This window comes from Cannabis sativa, chromosome 4, assembly GCF_029168945.1.
Source record: "Cannabis sativa cultivar Pink pepper isolate KNU-18-1 chromosome 4, ASM2916894v1, whole genome shotgun sequence".
NCBI classification, from domain to species: Eukaryota; Viridiplantae; Streptophyta; class Magnoliopsida; order Rosales; family Cannabaceae; genus Cannabis; species Cannabis sativa.
In genome coordinates, this window is record NC_083604.1 from 40762993 (window position 1) to 40785790 (window position 22798).

At 32.6% G+C, this 22798-nt stretch overlaps 2 protein-coding genes across 3 annotated transcripts; one reads left to right on the forward strand and one right to left on the reverse strand.

Annotated features, from left to right (window-relative positions):
* The first annotated feature begins 3544 nt into the window (after positions 1-3544).
* Positions 3545-5222, forward strand: LOC115715041 (uncharacterized). 2 transcript variants are annotated; one of them, XM_030643829.2, is made up of 5 exons: positions 3545-3985; positions 4158-4208; positions 4411-4544; positions 4641-4732; positions 4861-5222. In XM_030643829.2, exons 1-5 carry the CDS (start codon positions 3695-3697, stop codon positions 5046-5048), a joined length of 756 nt encoding a protein of 251 aa, XP_030499689.2. In that variant the 5' UTR covers positions 3545-3694; the 3' UTR covers positions 5049-5222. The 2 variants fall into 2 exon arrangements, with proteins under 2 accessions (XP_030499689.2, XP_030499690.2); XM_030643830.2 differs by having other exon boundaries at positions 4872-5222.
* Positions 5223-12091: 6869 nt separating this feature from the next.
* LOC133036927 (uncharacterized) lies at positions 12092-12657 on the reverse strand. Its single transcript, XM_061113706.1, has 2 exons — positions 12575-12657; positions 12092-12437 (listed from the first exon to the last, which is right to left on the reverse strand). The coding sequence occupies exons 1-2, from the start codon at positions 12655-12657 to the stop codon at positions 12092-12094; spliced, it is 429 nt and encodes a 142-aa protein (XP_060969689.1).
* Positions 12658-22798: the final 10141 nt, after the last annotated feature.

Genomic DNA, 22798 nt, shown 5'->3' on the forward strand with positions numbered 1-22798 from the left:
TAATAAACATATTAAACCATTAGCATGTAGAATTCATGCAAACACCAATCACTTCAAATTTCTTATATTGATAACTAATCAGATTGTAAAGAGTTTTATTTAGGGCATAAAACCCAACATGAACGTCCCTGAAGCTATTTTGAAGTACCATTGTTGGGTGACCTATGCTAATGTAGCTGGGAAGATTCTGCACTATACATTACCTTTCACCCCTTGCAAGTCCATTTGTATCTCAAAGTATTTCAGGTGAGATAGATGATCTTCTTTTCCTGTATACGTCTTCCATGCTGGCATTTTGAACTTTGGGGGTAGGTTGAGAGCATTGAATTCTGGTGAGAACAATGATCCTCTTGCCCGATCAAGTTTAAGATATATGAGTTTTGGGCCGGTCAGGCCTTTTACGATGCTCTTAAGCCGATCTATTTGTGCTTGCACAAGTGAATGAACTTGGCCAGCCTGTTGACCGACCTGCGTCACATTAGGATCTCTTAGAATTGGACTTGAGACATAATTGTTCACTTTATTTGGCTAGATGATAGGAGGAACATTTTGTTAGTCCAGTCTTCTTCTGTGGTTCAAATTGTTTCTAAGGTCGTGTACGGTATCTAGTCGGTCAAACACTGATGTGCAAGGGGTCTTTGTATTTGACCAACTTGGTTGATAGGTTGGTCTAATACCTCCGCCTGAGTATGGTTGTTTAGCTGACTACCTCCTCCCAAGGGGAAGTCTGGTAAGATCTGCCCATCTATCGTTTGGTCCATAATTTAAACCTGTGACCTTGGATTGGACGATTGATCGATATAAGTCTGTATAGCATGACCAATTACATACTCTTACGACCCATTCTGAGATCACAAGGGGATGCTAGAATCAGTCATTGGTTGCTGACCATTGACTTGATAAGCCCTTCTGATTAGTACGGTAGCCTGCTTGGAACAATTGTCAATGGCTGCTTACTAGGCTCTCATGACTTGCATCTCTCGATCCCTCCACTCTATGAATTGGCGTCTTTATTCATCGAAGGCAAGATTGATAGTTGCTCGGATATCTTATTGGTCATGGTGCAAGATGTTATTGTGGCCTTGCATCAACCCTAATGCAACTTGCAAGTTCTGAAGCTCAGTATCATCTCTAACTAGCCTTTGAGTGTTTGTTGTGGATGGGATTTCGATGCGAGGAGTGGTCTATTTGGCTGCCGTACTTGTATTCTTGATTTCTTGTACACCTAGGGTGAACCCAGCCAGAGGGGTAGTCACTCCACCGCCTACTATTGGTGTTTGCGTATTAACTTCTCTTGGGGTAATCCCTGGTGGATCTTTTGTGTTTCCAAGTGTTTGCATGGTTGTATCTGCCACCATTAGATTGACTGGATTAGTTTAAACTCCCCCACGAGTTACAACCATTCTGTACCCTATCAAAACTTAAGACAAAAACTTGGGTATTTTTACTCTCAATGAAAGTACTAAAATATTGACCTTGCTTCTAGCCAATGATAGGGAGTCTTAATTAAAGTGATTAGATTAAATGAACAGTAGAAAGCAAAGAACAACAAGTAAAGAAAATACCAGGATTTCTAGAGGTTTAGCCCCATGATAGTGGTAATAGCCTACTCCCTTTTTTATTGTATTAACTTGTGAGATAAAGAATGAAGTATTCTTTGGCTCTCACAAAAGATCTCTGAGTAATTCTCTCTTAGATCACTATTTCTTTCTTGAGTGTTCTCTCTGATTAAATTCGTGTTCCTTAATAGTGAGATGAGATCACTATTTTATAGGGGTTGATTACATAGAATGGTTTTCCTTAATCTATATGAAATAAATAATTACAATGAAGGAATTGGGCAAATCTAAACTAAATTTCTTTATAATCTGAAGGTACGAATCAATCCCACAAAAGTATGAATTACTTCGTGTCATGCAAGTTTAAAGATATCATCGATCACTGCTGAAATTGCCAACTCACATCTCCAGGTTGGTGCACACGAGTTGATCACACGATCGAGCTGGTCGGATGTTTGTTGATGACTCTGTCCAAACATCCTGCTATATAAGTACAACTTGGACTTTCATATCAATCCTTGTGGGCTGCTCAGAGTAAAACCATCTGTCCAGATTTAAAAATGCAAGACATGAGTCATCCAGCTAGATGTCACGTCATAGTATAAAATATAGGATAACAATGGTTAAATTCAATTAAGATGGAACAATTGCTCGCTTGAAGACCCGTCTTGTTGCCAAGGGTTATGCTCAAACCTATGGCGTGGACTATTGTAATACTTTTTCTCCTAATGCTAAACTCACATTTGTTCGATTATTTATTTACATCGTAGCTACTCATCATTGGTCTTTGCATTAGTTTGATATTAAAAATATCTTTCTTTATGGTGATCGTGAGGAAGAAGTGTATATGGAGCAACCTCTTGGGTTTGTTGCTCAAGAGGGATTTAGGGCGAGTTTTTCATCCTAACAAATCCTTATATGGACTGAAACAAAGTCCTCGTACTTGGTTTGGTAAATTTAGTTAGACTATTGAGAAATTTGATCTGTTGAAAAGTAAGTCAGATCATTCTGTGTTCTATAAAAGATCATGTGCGGGTATCATTTTGTTAGTGGTGTATGTTAATGACATCGTTATTACTAGAAATGATAATGAAGACATCTCATTTCTTAAGTCTTTTATTCATACCCAGTTTCACACGAAGGATTTAGGGGTGCTCAAGTATATCTTAGGTTTAAAGTTACTTGGGTTAAATAAGGAATTTTTCTGTCTCAAAGGAAGTATAAACTTGATTTGTTAACTGAGACAGAAAAATTGGGAGCAAAACCTTATAATGCTCCAATAAATCCAACTGTGCATCTTACACATGATGGGGTACCATTTGAAGCTCTTAAGAAATATCACATATTGGTTAGAAAGTTGAATTATCTAATTGTGACTCATCCAGATATTGCATTCCTAGTTAGTGTAGTTATTCAGTTTATGTCTTCTCCAATAATTCATCATCGAGCAGCATTAGAGTAAATTTTATGTTACTTGAAAAGAGCACTAGAACAAGGTATAGTTTACAAGGATCATAGACATACCCAGATTGAGTGTTTCTCTGATGTAGATTGGACATGCTCCAAGATAGATAGACGATCCACTTCAGGATATTATATATTTGTTAGGGACAATCTGATCTCTTAGAAGAGTAAGAAATAAAATGTTATGTCTAGATCGTGCTGAATCAGAATATAGAGCTATGGAACAATCTGTGTGTGAGGTAATATGGATTTATCAACTTTTGACTGAATTCAGGTTTTAGACTTCAGTAAATTTTTCGGTGATGATAACTACTGCGATACATTTTTCGGTTACTTTTTCGATGACAATGAGAAATCCGACAACTTTCAAGTGGTGATGGATATTCCGATGACTTTTTTGGTGATAATTTTTCTTGCAAATCTTGTTAATTTTTTTTTGTTTTCATTTTTTTTTTAATTTGTTTTTATTAAATAACCATATTTTGTTTCATTTTGTACCATTTTTTTTTGTTAATTGTTCCCACATTTTGTAAATTTTACAATATCATAAGGCCCAGTCATCTCAGCCCACTTAATTTGGGCTTTTGAAACGACGAAATCACTTCACTCTCCAGCTCTATAGGTCGGAGGGAGATTGCGTAGAGTTCCCCCGACCGACCCCGAGATTACCGATGTTCTCTTCTCTGAAATTGCAGGTGCCGAAACCTGCAATCAACCTCGATTGCAACCACATCTTTGCCCGAAGCATCGGCTCCGACCGTGTTTCTTACGATCCCAGGCTGCCGGCCCGGCCCCGGAGGTATGTGTCTGTCAAATCGGAGTATGGCACCGCCGGGTCGTCGGTTCCTTCGCATTTTAATGCGACGGTAGGAACTTCGTCTTTGTCTTCTTCTTCGCTTCAGCTCTCTCAGTGGAACCTCACCCATCGCCATGTCGTTATGCTCAATGTAGTTGCTTGCGCGGTAATACCCCCACTCCGTTTTCGTTTCCAAGAGCTGTTTTTAAATTTTAAATGCTTATCAATTTAATTAGAAAAAAGGAAAATTTAATTCTGGAAACTGTGAAAGGAAAACCCAGATTGCATATGTTCATGGTGATGATGATGCTAATGCCGGTTTTGATTGATGATGGTAGGTGGCAATTTCTGCGACTTGGCTCTTCTGCTCAGCAATCCCCGCGCTTTTGGTTGGTAACAGAATCGTATTTTTGTTCATTTTGAATCATATATTTTCATTTCCACGAATAGGGAAATTAATGGTCTATTTGACTTTGTGGTTTTAGCATAGCCGAACAAGTCTTTTTCTGATGATCCTACTGTTTGTGTTCTATGATGGAATAAAGAGTACACTGTGTTTTGGTCACTTTTTGTTTACTGTGAATACTTTAGGCTTTCAAGAGAGCAGCTGAATCACTTGAGAAGCTCATGGATGTCATGAGAGAAGAGCTTCCAGACACAATGGCTGCTGTTAGACTATCCGGAATGGAGATTAGTGACCTTACAATGGAACTTAGTGATCTTGGGTTGGTTTTTAAAACACTTCATTTGTATGCTAATTGCTCATTTATCTTTAACTCGATGTTTCACTCACTGATTTGTATATAATTTTGGTTATTCAGCCAGGAAATCACACAGGGAGTTAGGAGTTCCACTCGAGCTGTCCGGGTGGCTGAGGAGAGGTTACGCGGCTTGACAAACATGACTTCAACAGGTTACTGAGTTTCTTTGTACCTTCTTCTTGTGCTTTTTTTCTTCCGTTTCTAAATTTATTTATTTATGCTGCTGTGAGTTAGTAATCGGTCTGGAGCAATGAATTTTACTTCATTTTTACTTGGTTAGCATCTTTGCAGGGGGTAACCAAATCAAAAACTGAGGCAGCTGGACCTCCACTTGCCATTACCGTGAGAGGTGTTAGGGAGGGCATTGTCAAGGGTCGAGCTCTCTGGCAGATGTTTTTCTCTATAGCCCGATTTTCTAGAGTGGCACTTAACTATTTAGCCAATCGGACAAAGCGGGTAGCTAGATGAAAAGGTCTGTATTAGCCTTATTGAGAGCTACATGATATCTTCAATATGTACATAACATCTGTTAATTTTTTTGTTTGTCATTGACGGTCTGGAATATGGTTTGTTGTTCCCCTTTCAGTTTAAAAATCTTGTAGATGTAGAATAATTAAGTTGAGGAGACACTGTATTTTTACAGATTGCACGAGTAACTTTTTATTATCCTTTTTTCAGCTTAGACATGTTTTGTATGCGTTAGGTGCTCGTGTAGTAAAATCTTAGGCTTGTTGAATGCTTGCTGTTTTTTTTGTTAGTGTTTTAAAAAGTAAAAGAAAAAATTGTTGGAGAACTCTGGACTTAGTGATGTATAAATTGTTGAATCGTTCAAGGTTTAAGTCTTAGATTCGGCTGTACAGTAATAAGGTTTCTTCATAAATGGCACTTGCAAATGCAGTTTTGCCATATTTTAATTTGTTGTAATGGTTGAAGTTTTATAGTTGAAGTACAACCTGAATTGGACTACAAAAGGGGGAAAGAATTAGAACTATTGATTTGAGTATAGGATGATGAGAATTGAAACATGTAGTAGGCAATGTCATGTGGTGTTTCTGAAGGTGCCATTCACAGTTTTAATGGAAGACGAATTAGTGAGACTTAGGGGTAGTGAATTTGTTGGCGGTTAGATTCCATCGTTCGTGATTTATCAGCATGTTGAATCGATAAGGGTAAATACCATTTTGGATCCTGTGTTTTGCAAAAGTTATCAATTAGACCCTCTGTTTTGTTAAATGACAAAATGGATCCTGTATTTTCTAAAATGGTACAAAATACAAATAGGACTCTGAATTGATTTTTTGTCAAAATAAAATTTAATTATAATCCGATCTAAAAGTGTTATGACAAAATTGTTTACATTTTCTGTATCTGTTCGTATTAGGAATTATTTTCAAGTTGATTATATTAAAAAAAAAGGTTGTCAAAAATTAAGTACAGGGTCCTATTTTTACTATTTTGGAAAATACATGGTTCATTTTGTCATTTAACAAAACACAGGGTCCAATTGGTAACTTTTGCAAAACACAGGGTTCAAAATGGTATTTACCCAATCGATAATCATGAAGTTTTCTAGTGTAGTTGCTAGTGTTGTTTAACTGTTTAATAAATACTTTTTTTATCACCATTTTTTTAAAAGTCGTTTTAGCTTTTCAAAAGCTGTGCCGAACAGGCCTTACATAAATAATTATTTTAAAAAATAATTAGAAAAGTTAATTGAAAATTGGGAAAGAGAATTCTCTTTTCTTTCTACATTCTTTGTTACATATTTTGTGTTTTTTTTTCCTTTTTTTGTTTCCATTTTTTTTCTCTTCTTCATGTCATCACCACACCAGCCTCCACCAACACCACAACAATTGACATCACTGTAAATATAAATCAAACTAACTTTAAACAAAATCAAATCGAAGAAACAAATACACTCATATATATATACACAAATATATGTACACAAACAACACCCTCACATCTGTTTCCCCACACAAAAAAACCCTCAGCTCAGATATGTTTTTCCCAACACAAACACACCTTTCGATCAGTTTCCCGAAGAGAAAGGGGAAAATTGTGACAGCAAGAGAGAGAGAGAGGAGACCGGGACTAAAAGAGAGAGGAACGAGATAGAAGAGAGAGAGAGATTGTTAGGAGAGATACATGTTTAGGAGATTGGAGAATCGCCTAAAAATCACTTAAAAACCACGAAAAATCAAACTTTGATGAGCGAACACGGGGTTAGGGGTTTCAGGACCGTCTTGAGTTCGATGGTGGCCTTTGTTGCATCGTCTTGTGGCCGGCGAAGCTCAACCGAGTTAACCGAGAGTTTGTGAGTGGAGAAACGCAACTTCAAGCTTGGGAGGCCTTTTTTTTTCCTTAGGTACCACCGATTGAGCCTAGGTACTGCCGATTAAGCTTGGATTCTTTGTCCTTAGGGTTCGGCAAAGGTATAACACCAACCGATCTACAATGAGATTATGGTTTCTTCTTTTGGAAAAAATACAAAGGGAGGCAACGGAAGGGAGAGGTTGGAGAGATGAGGATTTAGGTTTAGGGTTAATAAAATTAGGGTTTATTTAGGTTTTAATTTTTGTCTTTTATTTATTCATTAATTTCTTTTATGAAACTAACTTTTTTAAAATAATTTTTAAATACTTAAATGATTTGGATCAATATAAATTTGTCATATGTATGTAAATGTATACATTAATATATGGACAATCTAACATGACACTTAATAACAAAAAATTAATGGAAATACTATATTACTAACAGAATACGAGTTTGAGAGGTTTTAGTGTCAAAAAATTGATTTTAGAGATTAGTTGTAAGTATAGTAAAATTTTAGAGAGTTTGACCGTAATTTACTCTATTAGTATTTCATTATTATTTTGGTTGATAATCAACATTGTAAATGTCTATGTTGATCATTTGAAAATGCTTCGGAAGTTTTTGTTAGGTTTTTAAATACTTGTGTAAAATATAACTTTTTTTTTTTTATTTTTAAAATTGTTAGAATTATATCATGGCTACTAGAATTTTAAAATATAATTTATATTATATACAATTATAACTCAAAATAGTTAGTTTATGATACAATTATATCATGACTACTAGTAAGAATTTACAAAATTTTAAAATAATTTAGTAAAATAAAATATTTATTAAATCAATTAAATATTACACATTTTTTGATAAAAGAAAAATTAAATAAATCACACTTAATGCTTATTAAACTATTATTTCACTTAATGTTTATTTTTATTTATTTATGTTATTCTTTTTAGTTTCATAATTTAGTGTTATGTTGTTTTTATTTTATTTAATATTAGTATTTTTGTTATTGTTATTTTTTAATATATTAGTGTTTTAAATTAGTTATTACTAAAATTTACTTTGAGGACTAAGATGTAAAATTAATTTTTAAAATAAAATAAAATAAGAGATAGAGTGCCAAAAAAAAAAATTACACTTATTTGTACACACCAACTTGGTGCATAATTTAGTGTGTCATTAGAGTGAAATGATGTTAAAATTCACAGCAGTTTGGTAGAATGGTGCATCATTAAAAATACTCTGAGATCTTACTTTGAAGCCACCCCACCTATTTAGTCCCAATAGTCAAATCTTGTAACGGAGCCTCCAAACTTACATTTTAGTGTAATCAACTTTTTTCAGAGGCTTCGTTACAACTAGATCCTACTTTGAGGCCACCGCACCTATATTTTGGAACTTCCCATCAGTTCGATCTTAGAATGGGTTCTTCGAAAATGACCAATCACACTTAATAAAAGTTTAACATCTAGCTAATGTTGTTTTAATTTTTAAAACAATACAATTTAAATTTAAACTCACTACACATATCCCTATTATCTTTTGTTTTATCTTGAATGTGACTATATAACATAAAATATATTTTTTTAACATTGCAATTCAAATTTAAACCTATGCACATATCTAAAAAATATCTTTCTATTATCTTTTTTACCCAATTCATATATCTAAAAAAATACATTTTTATTGTTGTTTTCTTATTAAACATTAAAATTGAAAAAAATATTTATGTTTCTTAAAAAAAATCACTATTATGACGTTGTTACCTATTACAGTTACTAAAAAAAATATTTTTATTATTATTTAAAAAAACTAGAAAAATTGTATGATATTTTTAAAAATAAAAGTATTATAAAATTAAAAGTATTGCGGCTAAACTAAAAATAAAATTAACAACAAATTTTAAATATTATTGTTTTTTTTTATAATAAGCACTTAAATTAAATATTTTTAATTAAAAATAATATTATTTATCAATGAAATAAAAAAATAATTATACAACTAAGCATGTACATAATCAAAATAAAAACTAACAAGATAATTAAATATATGTACATTTTCACAAAGTATAGACCAACCCAACCTATTTTTTTTTTGTAGTAACGAGTTATGTTAGGGAAATTTACACCCTACACCGATTTTTCCCATTTTATTTCTTTTGTACTGTTACACGGTAATTGTAACTCTTTTACTGTTTTTTTTTTTGATTGTAAGTCTAATTAATTTAACTTAATAATATATATATGTGTGTTTATATATAAAAAAATAGGTTTGTAAAAGTTGATTGATGTCTTTTACATCACTTTTATGTTAAATTTTTTATTTTATTTTGTTACTTAAATTTAAAATTTAAGTCCAATCACTCACATGATTTCATTTTTAAAAATTTATATATTTATTTATATATATAACTATTTATATATGTTTAGTTGACTGATGGGACAACTTTATTTTTACTTCAATTTGAAATTGAAGACAACCCACCCACGTGATCCCCATTCCCAAACTTATATATGTATTTTGTTTCTCTCTCTATCTCTTTTTGTGGGTTGATGTCTATAGAAAAATTCTTGAGATTGGTGTCAAGATAAAGACCATCAACCAAGAACTTTGCATAAAACCCTTTTCTCCATTCTTCAATGTTTCAAAAACTTACAAAGCTCATTCTTTTCATTCATTTTTTTACTTGAGTTTTGAGAGAGAAAAGTAAAATATATATAGAGATAAATTTTTTGCGGATGTGCTGAGAGAAAAAACTTGAAACGATGATGAATGAGTGTGGAGGCTCTCTTGGTGAAGAGAGCATATCTCAGTGAGAATATCTCCAAGAAGAACAATACAGAGGAAGAAGAAAAACAGTAGACAACTCAAGTTTTCTAATAAAAAAAAATATCTTTTTTTTTTTATTTATTTTTTCTAGAACGACATAAATTTTACTGGGTTTTTGTTGTTTTTACTAATTATGTTTGTTTTTTTCTTTTTTGGGGTTGTAGTTAGCTCTGGTTTTGTGAGTGGTGGTATTGTATCTTTTGATCGCTCTTATGGCTTATTTTGTTATTGTTTTTTTATGCTTGTTTTTTATATTCTTTATTTTTTTGTGTTGTTTTAGTAGTGTTTTCTTATGTTTTTTTATAGGATTGAGAATTCAAGTACACCCGATCGGAATACTACCATTCCAGAGTTTTTTTATGCTTGTTTTTATGTTCTTTATTTTTGTTGTTGTTATTTTAGTAGTGTTTTCTTATGTTTTTTATAGCATTGAAAATCCAAGTACACCCGATCGGAATACTACCATTCCAGAGCTATAAACTCTGGTTATTACTTAGTTATTGAACATATTAAAAAACTTCTTATTGAAACCCAATTAAATATGTTTTCAAAAACTGTATTGGAAGTTATTTTTGATTGTGTAGTAGCTGTAAACTTTCTTCAGTGTTTCCTTGTCTTTGTATGCCTGACCTTTTTCAATTTCTGGTTGGTGTTTGTCTGTTATTAGCTTCGCGTTGTTGATGTCGATTTATGAATCTAGTTTTTTATTGTTGTTTTCAAGTTTTTCTACCATTTTTTTAGCAACCAGCTTCGCATAGTCAACTATGTCAAATTTGTCATTTTCAAATTCTCTTGTTTTTGACTCTCCTCCTTCTTCTAATTCACAATATTTCATTTACGTGACATGTTTTTTCATATTAAAACAACAGTAAAATAACACTACAAAACAGTAATTTGTTGTTGATTTAGTAATTTTTTCTCTTTTCCAGATTTTATAGTTTTTTCCTGGTGTTTCTATGATTCCGGTGTTGATTTGTCCGTCCCCAACCACGAAGGAGAGGTGCCATTTGTGTTTTGTTACTGTTTACAGTATAAAAGTAAATATATTTAGCCTGAGCAGTATAAAAAAAATAAAAATAGGCTTGGAGAGTAAAAATGTAAAGTTTGCCGTGTCCCATTATTTTTGAAAACATTTGGTAAAAAAACAGTATTTTTACCCAATTCATATATCTAAAAAAATATATTTTTATTGTTGTTTTCTTATTAAACATTAAAATTGAAAAAATATTTATGTTTCTTAAAAAAAAATCACTATTATGACACTGTTACCTATTATAGTTACTAAAAAAATATTTTTATTATTATTTAAAAAAACTAGAAAAACTGTATGATATTTTTAAAAAGAAAAGTATTATAAAATTAAAAGTATTGCGGTTAAACTAAAAATAAAATTAACAACAAATTTTAAATATTATTGTTTTTTCTTTTATAATAAGCACTTAAATTAAATATTTTTAACTAAAAATAATATTATTTATCAATGAAATACAAAAATTATTATACAACTAAGCATGTACATAATCAAAATAAAAACTAACAATATAATTAAATATATGTACATTGCATATAATATTAACTAGGGGTTCTCAAAGTATAGACCAACCCAACCCATTTTTTTTTTTTGTAGTAATGAGTTATGTTAAGAGTAAGTCATGGCTCAATGGACTGAAAAGTGATAAGTCATAAAATTATGAGTTGGACACACTTTAACTCTATATAACCCAACCCAACCTATTTTTTGAGAGACGTTTCAAATTTGAGACAACTTTCATACATAAAATATATTTTACATTCACAAAATATATACAGACATATTTTACGTTTTCGTAAATAAATTATATTGTAATAACCTTAGAAAGTGAATTAACCAAAACACATTTGTAGCACGTAGTTCATAGTTACTCTACTACTTCTACCACCAAGCCTAATGTAAGAATCAATCACTATTATTAACTTTGCTACCCACATAATGATATCACTACCACTTTAGCTTTTTTTTTTAAAGCATTATATTTACATACACACATATATTTATAGGTCTCATTTTTTTGTGTGTATGCACTAGGTTAAATAATTTTATTATTAAAGCCTAAAATATTTATCTCAACCTAATGAACACAACCCAACTCACCCCTTAATTTTTTTTTTTGATGAATCAAGTATGTCTATTGCTCAAAAGCAATTTATACAACCTAATATCATTCTCCAAGCAAGAGAATCTAAATATTTATAAAACTTTACAAGGTAACAAACTATTCTTTCTCACTTTTGGTTGCTTTTTTTGGCCATATACATGTAATTCTTTTTTTCACTATATTTTTCACTTTTATAATTACAATCTCTACATTTGTATTGAAATTTTACCAAAAAATATTGTTTCTTGTGCGCCATATTTCGTAAACAAGAGCTGCTATGACATCAACTAAGATTGACTTCTTTACCTTGCTTATTTTTGCCCTCCTTAACCACCTTATAATTCTTTCCAAGGTAGTAGCTGCCATTCCCCAATTCAGCCATGATTTCACCTTTTCCAAGCATTCTAAAGAGAAGGAACACTCAAAAAATAAGTGAGGCACAATCTCATCTTCAATGTTGCAAAGTAAACATTTTGAGTTCTCAAGATCCATATACTGCAACCTGTCTTTTGTTTTGATTCTATTAAGCATAGAAAGCCATAGGATGAAACTATGCTTGGGAATGTTTAACCTGCTCCAAACAATTGAATCCCAATCAACTTTATTAGTAATAGGCCGAATAGCCTTATATCCCTCTGCCACTTTGTACCTGTCATTCGGTACCTGGGCTACATCAAAACTGCTTATTGCTGTATCTTTTATGGCTACCAGCTTGCGCCAATATCAGCTGGCTGTTGGAGTGGCCCTATACGACCACCAATTTTCCTCCTTGATGTACATAATGCACCCATTTCACCTATAAGTTGTCTTCTTTTTTTGCAATGGCCCAAACATATTTGAACATGGCTGCTAGATTCCAATCTGAGATACTCCTGAAACTTAGTCCTCCAGCCGATTTAGGTAGACAAATAGAGCTCCAAGCAACTGCTTCTGAACTTGAGAGAGCATGGCTTCCATTCCACAAAAAACTTCTACATATAGATTCTATCTCATTCACAACTTTCTTTGGAAGAATCATGATTTGACACCAATAAGAATGGATAGCCATCAATACTGAATTGATGAGGACAACTCACCCCTTATATTATTATACTAATAGAGTTGGGTTGTACAATAAAAAAATTGAATAATTTATAGCTTATTCAAACTGCAATCATTAGGTTGACCCATTAAAATACTTTTAACCTAGCTAACTCAGCTCATGTGCACCCATAATATTAACCTAAGGAAATTTATACTAAATACTAACTTTTTTTTTTTTTTTCAAATTTTACATTTATACTTTGACAAGGAAATTTTTACATTTATACTTTTCCTACTTAATTTTTTTCCTTTTTATTTTTTTTTTTACTTATTAAAACTTTAAATAAGTTTTCACTACAATAAATTGCACTTTTGCTGGCGCATTTGGCCAAATGTGCCGGTAAAAATTGCCGGGGAAAGCTGCTTACCTTAAAATTGAAAAAATTCATCTTGCACTTTTACCAGCGTAATAATGTGTCGGTAAAAGTTCTTAATACTGGCGTAATTCATGAGTTGGGCTAGCAAAACAAGTGAAATGAACCGCCTCATGGCGCGAATATTTCCCAATGGTTCATTAACTTTTGTCGGTGCAATCATGCGCTGACAAAAAGTAAAAATATTTTGGGGGATTTTCACCGCCTAACTAAACTTTTGGGGGGAAAACTTTTGCCGGCGCATATTTGCGCTGGCAAAAGTGTGCCCGAGAAAAGAAATTTGTTTTTAGCGGGGAAATTTAACTTTTTCAAGGTAGGAAAATTTCTACGTGAGAGGTCGGTAGGTGTGAATACTTTTTCCGGCACAAATGCGCTCTAACAAAAGTGTTACAAAAAACACACCATTTCAATTTAGGTTAATTTTAAATGCTATGCCGACCCAACATTTACTTTTGTCAGCGTAACGAAATGTGCCATATATATATATAAAACAGGGGGGACGTCCCCCTTCACCATTTATTCTTCTTCTTCCTTCCTCTTCTTCTAAATTTTTTCCCAACAACCACCGCACCACCACCACGACACCACGCCACCACCACCACCGCACCACCACATCACTACCATCCACTACACCATTCTCTCACACACAAAAATATCTCTCCTTTTTTCTCTCTATTTTCATTGTCGGACCACCACCATCCACCACCGTCGACCACCACCGTACACTACCGCACCACCACCATCCACCACCTCTATGATTCCATGTATTTTTTTTTTTATAATATTAATATTTGTATTTTTTATATAAATGTGGGTATAATATTAGGTATATATGTGTACACATATGTATATATATAAATTAAATTTTATTTTTTAAAATTTTTAATCTATTTATATATGTGTATATGTGTAAATATGTGTATGAATATATATGTATTTGTGTAAATTATGTATATATATGTGTATGTGTAAAATTATATATATATGTGTGTAAAATTATATATATGTATGTAAAATATATATGTACTTGTAAAATTATGTATATGTATGTGTAAAATTATGTGTATGTTGATGTGTATGTGTATGTATATATATGTATATGTGTATGTATATTTGTATGTATAATATCGATTGCTTTTTTATTTATTTTTTATCTGATTTTTTTTTAAATTAGTATTTGTTTTACTGCCCCGTATCATTGCTACCTGCCACCGGACTTGTGTTGTTGTTGCTTTTGAAAGGTTAGTATTTTATTTCCATATTAGAAATTTTATATTTTATATCATTATTTAATATGTTTATGCATGTTATAGTAGAGTTTAAATATCTTAAATATTCATTCATAGTGAAGTATGTTCTGTGATTAACTTTGGATGTATGAATTTTTTTTTGGTGCATATACTCTTTTGGAATGTTTGTTTAAGTTTTTAGTAGGTTTTAAAAATTTTGAGTTTATGATTTTTAAGTTATTGTGCTGTCAAAATTTTGATGAAAATAATACAATAGAGAAAAAATGAAATTAAAATATTATCACACAAGAAAATTGTATTATTTATTAAATAGTAATGTATCATTAAGAATTAATAAATTGGGAAATTATTTAATTACTTTTAATGATTAATATGATATATTAATTTAATATTATATTATTTTGAATTATAAATTTTAATATAGGTTATTAATGGTTTAAATATAATAAAATTAATTATTAATTAATAATAAATTAAAATAAAATTTTAAAATTATAAATAAAATAAAAAACGAGATAAAAAATATATATTATTTTTAATTTAAATAATTAGGGCTATTAGAAATTTTAAAAATAAGTAATTTTTAATTTAAATAATAAATAAAATAAATTAAAAATTAATATCAACATCAATATGTAATATGTAATTTAAATAGTTAAAAATAGCATAGAAATTATAAATGAGCGTAAGATATTGTAAAATAGCATAAAAAAAAAATTTAATCTTACATTGATCTTTTTAGTTCTAAACCAAAGATAGGATAGAACAATTATATTTGTATTATCACATAGTGATAATTCTTTTTTATGTTTACGCATGCACGAAATACCAAAGATCCGTTTGGTGAGGCTGAGTCAGTAAGGATTCTTAAATACACTTCTCCAAATTATCTAGGACTTTTTGTCTGCATGGATAGTTTGAGCTTGTTTTATACTTATAATATGAGCTTATTTGATTGTTTCTTTAGTAGATATTTTGGTACGTCGTCTCCTTATGTGTTCTTGTAAGTTGGCAAACTTACTATAAGTTTACCTACTTATGAGAACTGTGCGGAGGTGCTGCCAAATTTTTTACAAAAATGAAATAATTTTAAGAGCGTAGATTGTACTAAATGTATAATATAAACCTAAATGGGATAGGTTCTTTACCCTTTTAGTAATGGAGTGAGAAGGTGGATTAGGACACTTGCACATTTTTTTGTTGTATTTTAAACTTTTTTGTTAATTACTTTGTAGAGGAAGATGCCTACTGACCGCAGATGGATGAAGGCGAACCGACACTCAGTCGAGTTTTGAAGTGGTGTTGACGAGTTTGTTGCGGTTGCAACGAATTACGTAAATCCTGCTAGATTATCTCGATGCCCTTGCATGCGGTGTTTGAATGTGAATTTTCACACACCTGAAACTATAAGGGTTCATTTATTTCTCAACTGGATCCAACCTTCGTACAACTCCTGATATTTCCACGGGGAGACTTTTTCTCAGCCCGCAATTAAACTTCCTAAAAACGACGAAGAGGAAATGGCAGATGTGTTGGCAGACATGTTAAGATGAGATCTTGGATTTGACGACTCTACTAGCACTAACGATTCTTTCAATGAACCCCGATCAATGACAACAACAAGTATGATGACTTGTTTAAGGAGATGGAGTCTGAGTTGCATCCTTGTTGTAAAAAATTGGCCCTCAATGTGCTTGTAAAACTTATGCACTGTAAGGTTTTGAATAGGTGGAGTAACTACTCTTTTGATATGTTGTTGTCTATCTTGATTGAATTATTTCTGGAGGAGGTAAAATTACCAAAGTCGCACTATGAGTCAAAGATACAATTGCGCAATCTAGGTTTGGGTTACGACTCAATAGATATGTGCAAGTACAATTGTGTCATTTTTTGGAAGGAGAATGAGAACAAAGAGTTTTTCCCTATATGTGTGGCGAATCAAGTTGGGTGAAAAAAAGTAAGGGAAAAAAAGTTCCTCACAAAGTTATGCAGTACTTCCCACTCCACCGAGACTAAACAATTATATTACTCAAGACACACCGCTGAGGACATGCGGTGGCATTACTCACAGAGATCGAAAGAAGACAGTGTGCTTAGGCATCCTGCAGATGCTGAAGAATGGAAGCAGTTTGACCGACTTCATTTGTCTTTCGTCGTCGAACCTAGAAATGTCAGGCTCAAATTGGCCACTAATGGGTTTAATTCATTTGGGAACATGAGCAACTCTTGTAGCATGATGTGGCTAGTTATTTGTGTCCCATATAATTTGCCACCTTGGAAGTGCATGAGTTCTAAATCGTTGTTGTTGACCTTATTGATTCTAAGTCCATCATCTCCTAAAAAAGACATGGATGTGTTTATGAGACCGTTAATTGATGGACTGAAATAGTTGTGGGAGACGGGTGTTGAAGCCCGAGATGCCTACAACAAAATTGTATTTTCAATGCATGCGGCAGTGTTGTGGACAATAAATGATTTTTCTGCTTATGCTCTAATGTCTGGTTGGAGCACGAAATGGTACATGGTGTGTCCCACTTGCAATGAACACACTCCTTCCATTGTCCTAAACAGTAAGATTGGATACATTGGCCACAAACATTTTCTCGAAATGAATGATCCAAGAAGGAGAAGCAAAAAATGTGTGTGACGGCTTAGTAGGTACTCTTCTAAGTATCGATGGGAAGTCAAAGGATACTGAGAAGGCGAGAATGAATTTGCAAGACTTGCAAATATGACGTGAGTTGTGGTTGTATGAAGACCGAAATGGGAAGTGGAAAAAACCTCTAGCTAGTAACACACTTAGTGTTCAAGAACTCACTGAATTTTTAGAATTTATAAAGTTTGTACAATTTCCGAACGGTTTTGCAGCAAACTTAGATAAAAATGTAAACTTGGATACCGACAAGATTTTTGGGCTCAAATCCCATAATTGTCATGTGTTGTTACAACGTTTATTGTCAGTAGGTATCCGTAAGTACTTGAAAAAAAAAATTCGGGACACAATCATTGAGTTGTATGTGTATTTCAAACAATTATGTTCAAGAACACTTAATGTTTCTAATTTAGAAAAATGTAAACAAATGTTCTAACTATTTTGTGCAAGTTAGAAACTATTTTCCCACCAGTTTTCTTTAATATAATGGTTCACGTAGTTTTGCATCTTCCTAAAGAAGCCATACTAGGTGGACCAATACAGTACATGTGGATGTATCCCATCGAGCGGTCAATGTCTATGTACAAGCAATATGTCAGGAATCGTGCCCGTCTGGAAGACTCTATTGCTGAATCTTTTGTGGTTAATGAGGCATTAACTTTTTTGCTGACAAAGTTTGTGTTCCTACGAGATAATCCTGCGTTCATAGACTATGGTGAGTACGAGATGTCAAAGGGTTTACGTGACTAATGGTCCAATTGTAAGAAAAAATGGATCAAAAATACTAAGGAGCTTGGACAGGAGAGAATAGACATGTTACCCCCTGATGGAGTAACTCAGGAGGTGTGGAGTGATTGCATTGCTTACTGGAACACAAACAAACAAAAGGTACTTAATAAAATTATTAATTTTAGTAATACTTTACGTTATATAGTAAATAATAAATAATTAATTGTAAGAAAAAATATTAATTTCAGGCAAGAACAGTAAAAAATAAAAAAAGTCGGGGTAAGATGAAACTTCAAGAAGGCTAGGGATCAAAGCCTATTGTCTTACATGTTGTCACTGGGGTAACTTTGTATAATACATTGTCATTGATAAGTCTTATTTTATTTTATTTTTTTTTGTAAAATTACAATAATAACACCCTTTTCCTTAAATATAGGCTAATCCCGAGACATGAGAACTTTCAACTGGTGTAAAAACTTTTCAGAAGTTCTACCATAAAGATAACAATTAGCGCAACGAATACGTGCAACAAGCTTATGTAAGTTTACCTTAATATTGATTTCTAAAAATTTCTTTCGTATTTAAACTAATTATTTATTTGATTTATTTGTTTTAGGAGTAAATAGTTAAATTGGCTGCAAGTCAACCAGCGCCCACTAAGGATCAGCCTGATAAGACTTTTGTAGATCCCACATGCCTGAGACTTGCCTGTTATGACGCAAGTATTCGAGGAGCGATCTTGACAACTAAGAGGCTTTGGCCATCTCCCGAGATTGAACACAGTTGGGGCCAAAAGAGCACATGCCATGAATTCTTCTGCCCCACCAACTGTTGCTATGGAACAGTACGAGGTCTTATAGAAGAAAGTGGAGGAAGCAGAGCAGACTGTTGGAAATTATTTTACCAAGATCTTAGATCTACTCACAAGTATGTTTATTAACACCCTAAATATGAACTTTCTAAAACGATGAAATAAACACATATAAAGTTTAGGAAACCTTACATTGGGTGCAACAGAATTAAATGACTCCTTCCGTTCAGATATCTAGCCCTTGATTCCTTTCTGTAGCAGAGCATTATCAATATCTGAACCTGGATCTCTTTCTCTGAATCTTTGATGCTGAAACTCCTTTTGCTGAATGTCTTTCTTCACGATCTTCCTCACTATGATTGAGGTATCACTTGCTGTGTGTGGGCACTACTCATACACTAAGGATTTCGAAATTCAAGAGGAAGAGAGAGAGAGTGGGTTCGGCCAAAGATAGGGAGAGAGAAGGCTCAGGTTTTTCTCTGAAGGAAAAATAGAAAATTTAAGTGTAATTTTCCTGAAGCCTTCACTATCTATTTATAGCATTCCATTAGGGTTAGGTTTGAATTATTTGGCATTAAAATAATGAAAATATCAGAGGGAAAACCCTATGAAAGTGGCCGGCCCTATACTAGTGGATTTGGGCCTCACTTTTTGCAATTTTGCAGTTTTATCTTTTCTGCATCTGATTTTCTCAAAAACGCCAATTTTCAAATTCAACCATTTAAATGCCAATTCTAACTATTTAATAAATATAAATAATTATTAAATAATATTGTCATTTATCATATTTATTAATTGAACCATACAAAGTATCATAATTAACAAATATGCCCCTAAAACTCTTTCTTTACAATTTCGCCCTTACTTAGTGAAAAATTCACAAATAGACATAGTCTAATTTGAGAATTATAATTGATTAATCAAAACCAATTACATGAGTCTTACAAGCAATATTATCTCAACTAGTGGGGGGACCATGGGTCTATATAACCGAGCTTCCAATAAGTAGATCAAGAATTTAGCACTAAAATTCACTAACTTATTAATTCTTCGTTGAATCCACGCATAGATCTTAGAATTGCACTCTTAGTATATAGAATGCTCTATATGTTCCACCATATAGACACATCATTAGTTATCCATTGTTATAATCCTAATGTGATCAATGATCCTCTATATGAATGATCTACACTGTAAAGGGATTAGATTACCGTTACACCCTACAATGTATTTTATCCTTAAAACACTTGACCCCGTATAAATGATATTTCAGCTTATGTGAAATGAGTACTCCACCATTTATGTTCGTTTGGTCAAGCTCGAAGGAGATCATCCTTTGCTTACTATTTTCCATATAGAAGCTATAGATTCCATGTTTATGATAGCGCTCCCACTCAATTGCACTACCGTGTTCCCAAAATGTATGTATCACCCTGACCTAAAAGTAGGCTTAACTAACAAATCAAAGAACACGAATAGCCTTTCAAGATTGAGCATAATCATATCAGGATTAAGATCATTTGATCTAGGATCAACTAGGCGATATTGACTTGAATAGATATTACGGTAAATTTAATAAATCTAAGTCAAAGTTCAATATCGGTCCCTTCCGATGCATACTCCATGCATCCAACCTGAGCTTTACTTTAACCAATGCTCTGGAAAGAACATAGCACTTCTCCAAATGCAAGTAAACTCTGTTGTAGATTATCATATCAGTAAAACCCTATGTCTGATAAATCTAGGAAACTTTATTCACATAGTCATGTTTACTTTCCAATGTGTTGACGGCACAATAAACAGGATCAAGTATGTGAAAAGGGTTTTAGATGAATTCATACATTATGTACATATAATCATGAAATAAATCATGTGAACCATGCAACATTAAATGTTATTTCTGATCTATATTAATAAGTAAATCTGATTATATTGAAATGAGTTTTATTTAGGGCATAAAACCCAACAAACTCCCACTTGCACTAATATAAAACAAAAAGTGCGTTTCAAATAATCTCAACACCTTGATATACAAATCAAGTGTAGTAGTAGTAAACTCCTCGTAATAGGATCTGAAAGGTTGAATTAACCACAACCTTTTCTCCACCATTACTCTTCCTTAATCACAAAATCATTAATAATGTGAAATTCCTCTCTATATGTCTACTCTCTTGGGATACTGGATTCTATATCTTTGGCAACTACTTTTGGTTAATCAGGAAATTAACACTAGTAGTTTAAGGCAATTTGGAATGGTGCCAAAGATGTATAGAACTTTCCTTAGACTGAATAAGTACCTTTCCTGCAGCTTTAACATTCAGTCCCTATCTGGTAGACCTAGAGAATTCAGATAGGTTTTTACACTTCTCCAAAAGCACTATTCCACCCCCAGAGTAACCACCATCTTATCAGAAAGATTTACTAGCACAAAGGCAAATTTCGAAATCTGATATGGTGTAGTCTAAGAGTTTTAAACACACCTTTATAGACTAACATATAGTTCCTCTTCTTTATCTTAAGATTTACTTGATTGTCTTCCAATGTTCTTCTCCTGGATTAATCTAATACCTACTCATTACTCCCACTCAACAGCAGGTGTCTGGTCTAAGGCATACAAAAGCATATCTAAGACCTCTCACTGTTGATTTAAGAAATTCTTTCATGGCTTTATCTTTTCTGGAATAGTTGAGACTTTTCCTTAGATAAATAAAATCTATACCTAAGAAGTTGTGAAGCTTCTATAGATTGCCATTAGAAAGAAAATGCTTCAGCATCTTACTAAAATAAGTTGCTTGCATTAGAGTAAGTAATTACCAGGTATACCACAAGTCATAGGTTTAGATAAACTCAAACCTATAATACTAGGAACATGAAGTTTTGTTAAGTCCATTGAATGGACTTATAAACAAAAATTTCCTTTTATGTCCTTGTAATAGAAAACTTTAGGTTACTCCATGTGAATGGATTTAACCATAGTTCTATTGGCTTTCTTCTTAGTTTCTTATCTTGACAATCCATTACTTGTTTAAACTTACAATGGATTTTAATCACTAGTGTCTCCCAAGTCATAAGAAGGTGAGTTCCTAGAAACTCTCCCACTACGACAAGGTACCGTGAATTATGTCTAAGAAAATGGTATTAACCTCTTTGGTTGTGACAAGACAACAGAGGCAGTGGGATCATCATATGTAAGATGATAGAACACTTTTGGAATCAAGAATTAAATATCTCCTTTATTTGCTACTTGTTTTTCAGACTTAGTCATTTTCTTAGAAAAGTAGTATTTGTTTGATCAAACACTTTCTCATCTATTGACAATGGGATGGTCCACCCCTAATCACTTAGAATAGCTAACAAACCATGGTTAACAGTTCTAGCTTTTCTTAAGATTTTGATTAGGTCATCCATGAATCTAGTAATGATTTACATTAAGTATACAACCATTACATCATTCTGAAATTGTATTACCATAGAAGGAATTAGGCAACGACTAGTAACTAATCATCAACATGCAACTCGAAATTTCTGGGGAGGTAAGTTTGGATATAATTCAAAAATCAATTTAATGATCTTTGAACTGCATATCTACTAACTATTTCTCCACCCCTATCAGTTCGCAAGATCTTTAACCACTTACCTTAATGGTTTTAACCATTGCTAGAAATTAATGAAATTTTTTAAACATTTCAAATTTCTTGCTAAAAGGTATAATCTAGAGTTATCGTTTTAAGAATACAACAAAAAACTCATATCCACCCCTGAATGTACATCCATCTGCGAATGAGATGAACTTACTTTCACTGGATATAGGCATATTAACTCTTTGCAGAGATTGATCTTGTCAAATCCACTATGAACAAGATAGAAATGCCATAGATTAAAAAAAATGTGGTAGTGTCTTTTGATGACTTAGATTTAGTTACATCAAAGAATTCTTAGAATAGTGCAAGTGGATCCTGGTCACAGAATACCTAACTCATATTCCATACAGTTTGATTCCATTAATAGAAGATGGATATTGAACACTTGGAA